Below are 10,677 nucleotides of genomic sequence, written 5' to 3'. Positions count from 1 at the left end.
CGAAGCATAAGGAAAGTTAGCACTGGCATTTTGATGTCTACATAGATATAATCATAATTTTAGATATCGTGCTCAGTCTAATTTACTTTAGAATTTTTTGATTCAAAGAAATAAAGTTACCTCTCTGCGACTCGATAATAAGTGGCATTAGGATATTCATCGACAGTATTAATTCGTTCATGTAATTCCTCTCTAAATGTATAGTGTTCAACTGCTTCAGGATTTAGGCGACATTGATGCTCAAAGGTAATTTGGAAAGTACCATCTCTTCTTAAATTCGCTCTGCCAGGGCAAAAAGCATCTTTGCAGCGCAGGTATCTAGAAAAGAGAATTAGGGTTTTCTAAGGGTTATTTCATGCATATGATTAAATACTTATTGTATTTGGATTTTACACTTTCGTCATGCAGGTAAATAATTATTGTCACGCGATATGGAATTAGTGAAATGGAATAAGTGAAAAATCCAAGTTGTAAACATGAAAAACTATAATTTCACACAGCGTACAGAGCAAAATGAATCGGGCCTGAAATTTTTCATTGATTTTTGGGTACACCATGATATATACTTTCAAATTTCTCATCAATTTTGCAAAGCACAGAATCAATATTTACATACGATAATTACCTCGTACCAGCAGAACTCGTAGAACTTAACCAATAAAATCGCCCGTCTCTTTCAGTATGATTTACAGAATTTTCTTGTCTATCATTGTGATGAAACATTTTGCTTCGATCTCGAAAACTTAATAATTTTAATCACACACAGAATTATGTATATTTGTTAAATATGTATTTATAAACTTATATAAACTTGTAGAAATTTACAAGTTTTGCCGGCTTGTCCAAAATCACCGACTTAACTTGTTATTCAACTTGGAATTTGCAAAACCGTAAATGTCGACAACTTTCTAAATCTTAAGTCAATATTAATAATTTTACAGAGATGTTTTTGCTTCCAAACTCAGAATCGAAGTGATTTGTGATTCTAATTTTGTATGGAGGGCCGAAGCCAGCGATGGTAATAATGGGCGGGGCAGAGGGGGGGGGGACTTTGCTGAACCTTTGATGAGGGACTCACGTCACTTTCGCATCCATTTCAAGGTCCGGAACAGGGATGGGCAAAGTGTGCCCACCGGGTTAAATCAGCTCCCAACCGCAATTAGTGCACTACAATAGAGTGAACAGCCCCTCTTGTAGCACGCAGGGGCTCCTAAACCTCGGGCCCCTAACGGTTTGAGTATTAGAGGAAGGAGTGAGGGAAATGTTACTCATACCACACTTTTCTATTTTCCTTCACATTGCATCTAATATAATTATTTATTCTTCAACTAATGATTAGACTATTGTGAATTAGTTATTGGTAAACTTTCCAGATTCTTCATGCTAAAGCGGTAGAATTGAATATTCCCATGGAAGCTGATGAGAATCATAGTACGCTCAGGCGATTAATGGCTGTAGCACTTATGTCTGCTGGGAAAATGATTGATGGATTTAATGTAGCACGTAAATTACCAGAGCAACAAAGAAATGCTTTTAGGCCATTACTCGAGTATCTCCAAAATTCTTGGTTGAATACGGTCGGAATAAACGCCTTGAGCTGTGCTGATGATCCAATTATGATGTCCAATATACAATTAAATACAAAACGTGTTTTTAACAAGCATGTTAGGGGAACACCATCATCGATATGGAAAGTTATGGGTAATTTTTGCATTGTTTTTTTGTCTGCTTTCAGCAAACCCTTGAACCATTTTAATTTATAACGAAACTATAATCCTTAATACGCTATATTGAAAAGGAATAACTAATAAATACCACTAAATACTCATGTTTAGAATACTTGCACGTATTTAAAAAAACATATTTAAAAAATCGCGATTTACTCGGTTGTATAATGTTATCATTTTTTTTGCATTTCCCAGGCCATATTATTAATTCTGTGGAAGTTATGTGCAAAGATTTAACCCGTTTACAATTGCGCAAAAAAACATCTAAAGATCGCTTTACATTTTCTACTTGGGATTTGGAGAGACCATTGAAACGTATAAATCAAATACCAACGAGGGATAATCTGAGTACAATAGAGAGCTTGCGGCAGATGGGTTTCTTACTGCGAGAATTAGAATCAAATGTTGTAGCTTTCCCTGAGCCAATACCACCAAACTTGGAATTGGTAAACAACAATGAAATGCACAGAGGTAATATTATCAAATGAACAATCAGAGTGATCAATAATTTCAACGTGTTGTAGCCTATACAAAATTTGAATGTTTTTTTTTTGTTTTCATGTTCAATTGTTCAGTTAATTTGATGGCCAACAACGATGAACATGCTGATGTTGTTTTCTACAATGTGGGAGAAATTAATCCAGAAGGTACGTCAGGAATTTTTGATATTCCATACATATACATGAAATCTAGAAAATTATATTAATTATATGTTCGTAAAAATTATCTGAAACTCAGCATTTGGGGTACAACAGAGAAGAAGAGTACGCAGACGAATTGCGAGAGAAAACGTAGAAAGACCAGCAGTCGTACCAGGTAAATTATTAATTAAAAATTTTGTCTATTCCCACATGTCAGTTACTTTAATGTGAGGGGGGGGAGGAATTATAGATGCTGATTTCAGTAGTGATGATGAATACCATAGGAGTGACGCTGGAAGTGATGGAAACAAACGAAAATGAAGTGAATGATGGAATGATTATGCTGGAACAGCTTCATTCATCCAACGATGAGGATATAAATCACAATCGTCAGGGTAATAGCATAAAGAAGAAAATTCCAATACTTCAAAATTGTTTTAATATGAACATCTTATTTATTCTTTCATTTCATATTAATGGTTATATCTAATTCAGTAGCTAATGTCGCAGATGACAATGATAACAACAATGAAATACGCAGGAATGCAGTGATTGCAGGACCTGTTGATCAATCACCACAACGACAAGAAGGAAATGATAACCATTGCAGTGTATGCCTCATGAACTCCAGACAAACAGTGTTCATACCATGCAGACATGCTACATTGTGCAATACATGTGCAAAGCATATAATGGCAAACACCAAGAAATGTCCCTTATGTAGGAGGGTCATTCTATCTGTTCTGTATAATGTTTATATATAAAAAAATCTTTCATAATCTTCATTAAAATGTCGATATTTCCTCATATTTTAAACAAATGGTTCAAATTAAATAGAGTCAATTGAGCTTGTCTATAAAAAATACTAAGGATTTTTTTTTTTTCAGAGAACAAAGAAATGTAAAATATAGATTCATTTTGATTTTCGTAAATGAAAATTCCCACCTGACGAAAACTTCATTAAATATTAACAACTTATAAGAATTAGACCAATCGAGTTCCTTTGATCTCATTCGATGAACAAAACAATGAGCGTAACAGAAGCCATTCGAGATATCTTCGATTAAAAACTTTAACCTTGTTGTTCATTTAAAAGTCACATATCCGGCCCGATAGAAATGCTTTTGATTTGTTTGTGAGTGGATGAAATTAAGTACGCGTTCTAGGCACGCAGCTTCTCATGTCCTCGCATAATGGCCCATCGGTTTCAGTCTGACGCTCACGTTTCTTCAAGATTTTTTAGATATTTCAAGATTGATTTCATTTCTCCTTTTTCCCATAGGACAATAGGATATGGGCGAACGTATTTTACTATCCTTTTCAAATGTAGAGGCCTCTGAGACTCAATGTTTTTCTTGACCAGTTGATTATTCACCTTTCATTATCCGGAGCCTCATCTTTTTAAATTTAGTTGTTTTGTTTATATCATGTTATAATTGTGAAAGAGCGGCCGATTTCCTACAAGGGATGTGCAAAATTTATGGACTTGGCCGTCTTCAAATAGTTACAAACAAATATGATAAAAATAGTTTGTTCATCATTTGAATTTTACATTAGGATCCGTTATAAAAAATATATATATAACTGTGTACAAAAATTTCGTTGTATAGTTATTTCATTAGTGATTAATTGCATACACAACGCTATTGTTTTTATGCCAAAAAATAAAAACACGAGACAAAAAAGGCCATTTATGGCCTTTATCAAGGATGGAGCGTTCGGATCATTGGAATTATTTTCAGATGTAAGTTTTTCATCTCAGTAAGAGATGGCAACTCACATTGAATTTTTTGGCTCACCTGTGACCCCTCATGAACAAGGTGCTGCTCTTGCCACGAACCTGTCAACCATCAATTTAAAAAAACCTTTCCTTGAAAACTATGGAACATATAAAAATTTTTTTTTTCAAGTTTAAAGAGTTATCAAAACTTTTTTCGAATGGAACTTGTTTTTTTTTCATAGATTTTCAAATCTTTTTTCACGTTGAGGAAAATTGCAATTACAGTTCCTCATCATGCCGATCAGCTCAATTTAATATCATCTCGTTTATCGAGAAAATTAATGAAAATCAAACCGAGCACTCCTCAAGACCATCCGGTGACGTGTGGAGTATACATAAATGCTCAACACGCTCATACCATGGCTATTGCCAAAAAAATTTCTGAAAATAATAAAGGTTTAGAAAAAAGTTCTAAAATCGAAATCGTTGATGATTTTTCATTGCATCTTTGGAGTTATAAGACTTCAGGTCTTTTTCCAGTAGTTTACAAAATTACTGTGGTTGTATCATAAATAGAGATCAAATTTCCCTTACTAATGCGAATAAAACGTAAAATATCTCAGAAACTACTAAGAATAATGGACAAATCAGAAATCTCAACTGAGATTGGGCCCATAACGATGGTTGTTGATTTTTCTTTTACTTCTAGGACATGAATCTATCCCCTTGCTCTCATGCCTTTCTCCTCCCCTCATTTGCTTGGAACTTTTGATGGGCCCAATTTTTCAATTTATTTAATTATAAATTTTCGAATTTTTTAAATTGTCAACTTTTTCTTTTGTTCTATCTGGAATTCTTCGAAGACGAAGACTTTTAAATTCTTTCATTTCTTCATGTTTACAACTTGGATTTTTCACTTATTCCATTTCACTAATTCCATATCGCGTGACAATAATTATTTACCTGCATGACGAAAATGTAAAATCCAAATAAAATAAGTATTTAATCATATGCATGAAATAACCCTTAGAAAACCCTAATTCTCTTTTCTAGATACCTGCGCTGCAAAGATGCTTTTTGCCCTGGCAGAGCGAATTTAAGAAGAGATGGTACTTTCCAAATTACCTTTGAGCATCAATGTCGCCTAAATCCTGAAGCAGTTGAACACTATACATTTAGAGAGGAATTACATGAACGAATTAATACTGTCGATGAATATCCTAATGCCACTTATTATCAAGTCGCAGAGAGGTAACTTTATTTCTTTGAATCAAAAAATTCTAAAGTAAATTAGACTGAGCACGATATCTAAAATTATGATTATATCTATGTAGACATCAAAATGCCAGTGCTAACTTTCCTTATGCTTCGATGGAGAGCACGTTGAATCGTTGGCGCCAAAAGACGCGTCCTCGTAAACCAAGAAATCTTCCTGATTACACGTCACTTCTATCTGAAGATGAATGGAAGAGAAAATACTTAGTTTATAAAGGGGGAGAACTGAGTGTGACGACAATTGCAGCAGGAGCTAGCAATTTTGTCACTATTTACGCAGATAGAACGTTACTTAGCCTCCTACAACCTCGTCAGAAGCTCAATATTGATGCGACCTTCGCTGTGTGTCCTAGCAGTCCAAAAGTCACACAGTTATTAACAGTCATAGGAACAATAAATGACGAGGTAAATTATTTCTTTTACTTTTTTCCTTGTATTTTATGTCTGTAAACATTTTTTTTTCGCCAACTCTTTGCAGAAAGTTCCGATTATATGGGCTTTGATGACAAAAAAAAATACCCAGGCATATCAGGCATTTTTCCAGTATTTTAAAAATCACCTCGCCCCGAATCTGCAGCCTCATACATTCTTCGTCGATTTTGAACAAGCTCTCACCAATGTAATCCGTGAATTTTATCCAAATGCTCGCATTGTTCACTGTTTCTTCCATCATATTCAGGTTGGTTAATACTTTTCTGTTTTTTTTTAGTTTTTAATACAGCTTTAAAATTGATCTTTATATTGTATTCAATTAATTACAGGCACTGACGAAAAAATTAGCATCTTTAAAAGGGAAAAAGAAAATCCACAGAAATATGAAGATCTGCCCAAGGGCTAAACTTTTTCTTCGAAAAATTATGGCTTTAGCTCTTCTTCCATTTGACCGAATCGAAGGAGCATATCAAAATCTCATTGCTGACACAGACCTGGATTTACGCACATATTTTGCCTCATTCCTACAATACTACGAGCAGTATTGGATTCAACAGTGTCGCCCAGAAAATTACTCAGTGTATGGATTATCCAAAAGGACCAATAATGATATAGAGGCCTATCATCGAACACTATGGGAGAAGCTTGGATTGAAACCAGATATTTGGGTATTCACTGGTAAGTTATTATTTTCATCGTATTTTAAAGAGTAATTTCCGATAAATGATCTTTTAATGGATTTTTTATATTTATAGCGCAACTGCGATCTCTTTTAGTCGAAGTCAAATTAAAAATTGCAGCATCCAACAGAGGTCATCGGATCACTCGAACGACAGAGCATAAATATTTAGTCCGACAGGATATTCTTGCTAGAATTTGGGAACTTTATGAGGCGAATGAACTGAATGACAAGAAGTTGTTGATTGCATCAAGTCACTTGATTCGAGCCTTTGGAGCTGATGGAATCATGCGCACTGTTCATGAAGTCAACAATTTCATCAACACAGAAGCGTACGAAGATATAGGTGAGCAAATTGATCCTCTTTCGTATTTATTAATCCCAATAATTTTGTTACCAACTTCTATTAAAATTCCTCATTTTTCTTTCCTTTATAGTGCGATTATTTCCCACTCTGCATCGTTACACTGTTGATAAGCAAGGCCCATTAGTGGACGGTTCATTAACAGTAACAAGTAAGTATCATTTGATATTTTTCTTATTGTATGTTCCATTCTAGCTGATTTAATCATTCTAATTTTATTTTTATATTATAGGGCATCAAGTACACCGTTTTGGATGCCTTTCATGCAATGTTCAGCGTCTGGCGAACCATTTATGCCCTGAGTGCTTAGCTTGGTATTCATGTGAGAGTTGCCTAGCAAGAGATAATGCAACCGCAAGAAATCTCAATGCCCTCATCATGTGTTCTGAATGTCGCAATATAATAGAGCAATTTTCCAGGATACATGAAGAAATAACCCTGTAAATAATAAAAACTTTATCCAAATAATAAATTATTTTTATGAGTTCACGCCCATGTAAAAAAGTTTTGATCTTTGTATGTCGCACATAAAGAACATGTCCTTTTATGTAATACTTGACAGCCATATATTCCATTCGGAAGCTTATTGCCAATGGAATTGGTAGAGGAAAAAGAAAGAAAAAAACGCCAATATGGAAAATAACAAACACAATAGCATCTGAATCCTGCTTGTTTTGTTAAGCATTAAAATTTTTCATTCCTTTCTGCCTTTTAAAATATGCACTGGAATTTGTTTTCCATCTGTGGGTGCTGAAAATTATAAATTTTCCACAATAAAAAAAAAAGAAAAAAAAAACAAATTTCACAAGTTATATCACGGTTGATGTTAAAACACATATGCTTCGAACAATTTGCAAAATTCGAATTATTCAACCATCTGATTTCTTTCATTGGATTATTTTTTAATTAATAATTCATAAACGTACCGCACTATTGGCGCCACAAGACGGCAGATCATCTATAGTACAACCGGTGAAAGAGATGCATAATAAGGTGGTCATGAAACTTGTCGATAAAAGAAATCGCCCAAGCGGATAACTTATCGGCCAAGCGTTCAAACTGGGGATTTGATGAACTGGTCCTTGTCGTATCTGGGAAAGCGACGATATAACAAAATGCTACTCCAAACTTTACACACTCCGAAAACTACTCATTCTAATCATGTATATACCAAATTAATTCCTCAACGGTCATTATGAACTTCTTATTTGTACCTTTTCCGAGATACGAGCGTCCTTGGCATTTATTACTCCAAAATTGCATCTACCGCAATATTTCCATCACTTGCATTTGTCTATGGCGGGAATTTTTCGAACAAGGAATACAAGTATACCAATTTAAATCGATTCCAGTTATTAGAATGTCGAAATTTTCATTACCCTTAAAAGTAAATATTCTGGTATTTTCATCTTAATAATTTTAGGGCATTCTCATGAACATTCAATCTGGCATCGACGTGTTCTAATTTGTACCTTTTCCGAGATACGAGCATCCTTGCCATTTATTAATCCTAAATTGCATCTACCGCAATATTTCCATCACTTGTATTTGTCTATGGCGGGAATTTTTCGAACATGGAATACAAGTATACTAATTTAAATCAATTCCAGTTATTAGAATGTCGGAATTTCCATTATCCTTAAAAGTAAATATTCTGGTATTTTCATCTTAATAATTTTAGGGCATTCTCATGAACATTCAATCTGGCATCGACGTGTTCTAATTTGTACCTTTTCCGAGATACGAGCGTCCTTGGCATTTATTAATCCAAAATTGCATCTACCACAATATTTCCATCACTTGCATTTGTCTATGGCGGAAATTTTTCGAACAAGAAATAAAAGTATACCAATTTAAATCGATTCCAATTATTCGCATGTCCGACTTCTTATTATCCTTAACAATATGTTTTCTGTTATTTTTATCTTTATAATTTCAGTCCATTTCTATTAACATTCACTCTGGCATCTACGTGTTCCATTATTATCAGTAACAAGAAGTTTCACATTCTGCCAATTTTATATTCATATTTCCATGGCTCTAGGGAATTCCACGTTCAAGTATTTGGTGGCAACTAGTGATTTCATTTTAGGACCACTGACATCAAGCCGGGCGAACTGCCTGTGCGGGTAACTCGGCAGTATCGTCGCGACCATATCAGAATGGTCTTCGATTTTGGTTAGAATTCTCCCCACTCCCATGGTAGGAGCTACGACCTCGGAATAGTGGGGGTAAAACCGAAGGCCACTCTCATACGGTCGCGACGATAGCAGTCCCGCTGTCACAGGAGTAGTTTCGGAAGGCAATTTATGCCCTCCTTGTCCTCAACATGTTCTTAATGTTTTTCAGGTGATTCATTTGCTGGCTAATTAATATTAAGGAATGAAACACAGACGGTGTGATGGAGAATTAAATTCCCCATCAATCGATCCCCGTTGCATCCCTTAATCTCTGTAACAAAAAAATACAAACTGCGGCAAAGTCATGGGCCAGTGAGAAAAATAATTTTCTTCTCGGCGCACAGTGACTTTTCACCATAAGCCCGCGAATTAAAAATTCACTTCTCCCCGCCTAATTGAGATTAAGGGATGAAAAAAGAGTAGTTCGATGGAGAATTAAATTCCCCATCAATCGATCCCCGTTGCATCCCTTAATCTCTGTAACAAAAACATATAAACTACGACAAAGGTCATGGGCCAGTGAGAAAAATTGTAGTTTCCCGGCGCAGTGACTCGCGGTAATTAAAAATTCACCTCTCCCCTCCTAATTGCGATTAAAGGATGAAAAAAGAGCAGTTCGACGGAGAATTAAATTCCCCACCAACTAACCCTCTTTCATCCCTTAATCTCTGTAAAAAATGGAAGAAACTGTCATGTAAATAACAGCGCAGTAGGAAAAATAATTGTTTTGCGGCGCAAAGTTACTCCCGGTACTTAAAAATTCACCTCCCTTCTCATAATTGAGATTAAAAGATGAAAAAAGAGCAGTTCTACGGAGAATTAAATTCTCCATTAATTAACCCTCTTTCATCCCNTCCCCTAATTAGGATGAAAGAATAAAAGCAATATTTATCGATGGAGAATTATATTCTCAATAAATTACAGCGGTNCAAAAAATACAAACTGCCATGAAAGTCAGGGGCCAGTAAGAAAAATAATTGTTTTGCGGCGCAAAGTTACTCCCGGTACTTAAAAATTCACCTCCCTTCTCATAATTGAGATTAAAAGATGAAAAAAGAGCAGTTCTACGGAGAATTAAATTCTCCATTAATTAACCCTCTTTCATCCCTTAAACTCTGTAACCAAAAAATACAAACTGCCATGAAAGTCAGGGGCCAGTAAGAAAAATAATTTTTTCGCGGCGCACACTGACTTTTCACCATTCGCCCGCGAATTAAAAATTCACTTCTCCCCTCATAATTGAGATTAACGGATGAAAAAATTGCAGTTCGACGGAGAAGTAAATTCCCCATCAACTAACCCTCTTTCATCCCTTAATTTTTGTAACAAAAAAATAAAAATTGCCATGAAAGTTAGGGGCCAGTAAGAAAAATAATTGTTTTGCGGCGCACAGTGACTCCCGGTAATTAAAAATTCACCTCTCCCTTCCGAATTGAGATTAAGGGATGAAAAAAGGGCAGTTCGACGGAGAATTAAATTCTCCATTATTAACCCTCTTTCATCCCTTAATCTCTGTAACAAAAAAATAGAAACTACGACAAAAGTCATGGCCCAGTGAGAAACATGATTTTCTTCTCGGCGCACAGTGACTTTTCACCATTCGCCCGCGAATTAAAAATTCACTTCTCCCCTCCTAATTGAGATTAAGGGATGAAAAAA

General features: G+C 35.2%; 2 protein-coding genes across 3 annotated transcripts; both read left to right on the top strand.

Moving 5' to 3' along the window:
- Nucleotides 1-1,090: 1,090 nt before the first annotated feature.
- On the top strand, nt 1,091-3,252 carry LOC107043515. 2 transcript variants are annotated; one of them, XM_015265050.1, is made up of 7 exons: nt 1,091-1,252; nt 1,374-1,701; nt 1,923-2,198; nt 2,303-2,374; nt 2,466-2,543; nt 2,619-2,763; nt 2,867-3,252. In XM_015265050.1, exons 2-6 carry the CDS (start codon nt 1,410-1,412, stop codon nt 2,687-2,689), a joined length of 789 nt encoding a protein of 262 aa, XP_015120536.1. In that variant the 5' UTR covers nt 1,091-1,252; nt 1,374-1,409; the 3' UTR covers nt 2,690-2,763; nt 2,867-3,252. The 2 variants fall into 2 exon arrangements, with proteins under 2 accessions (XP_015120536.1, XP_015120535.1); XM_015265049.1 differs by having other exon boundaries at nt 2,864-3,252.
- A 1,896-nt stretch (nt 3,253-5,148) lies between these two features.
- Nucleotides 5,149-7,296, top strand: LOC107043516. Its single transcript, XM_015265051.1, has 7 exons — nt 5,149-5,339; nt 5,423-5,768; nt 5,842-6,042; nt 6,125-6,473; nt 6,551-6,820; nt 6,912-6,989; nt 7,071-7,296. Exons 2-7 carry the CDS (start codon nt 5,460-5,462, stop codon nt 7,280-7,282), a joined length of 1,419 nt encoding a protein of 472 aa, XP_015120537.1. The 5' UTR covers nt 5,149-5,339; nt 5,423-5,459; the 3' UTR covers nt 7,283-7,296.
- The last annotated feature ends 3,381 nt before the right edge of the window (nt 7,297-10,677 follow it).

This window comes from Diachasma alloeum, unplaced genomic scaffold (genome assembly GCF_001412515.2).
Source record: "Diachasma alloeum isolate Michigan unplaced genomic scaffold, Dall2.0 Dall_scaffold_00593, whole genome shotgun sequence".
NCBI classification, from domain to species: domain Eukaryota; kingdom Metazoa; phylum Arthropoda; class Insecta; order Hymenoptera; family Braconidae; genus Diachasma; species Diachasma alloeum.
The sequence above is the reverse complement of the archived record's forward strand: the minus strand, read 5'-3'. Positions and strand labels throughout refer to the sequence as shown.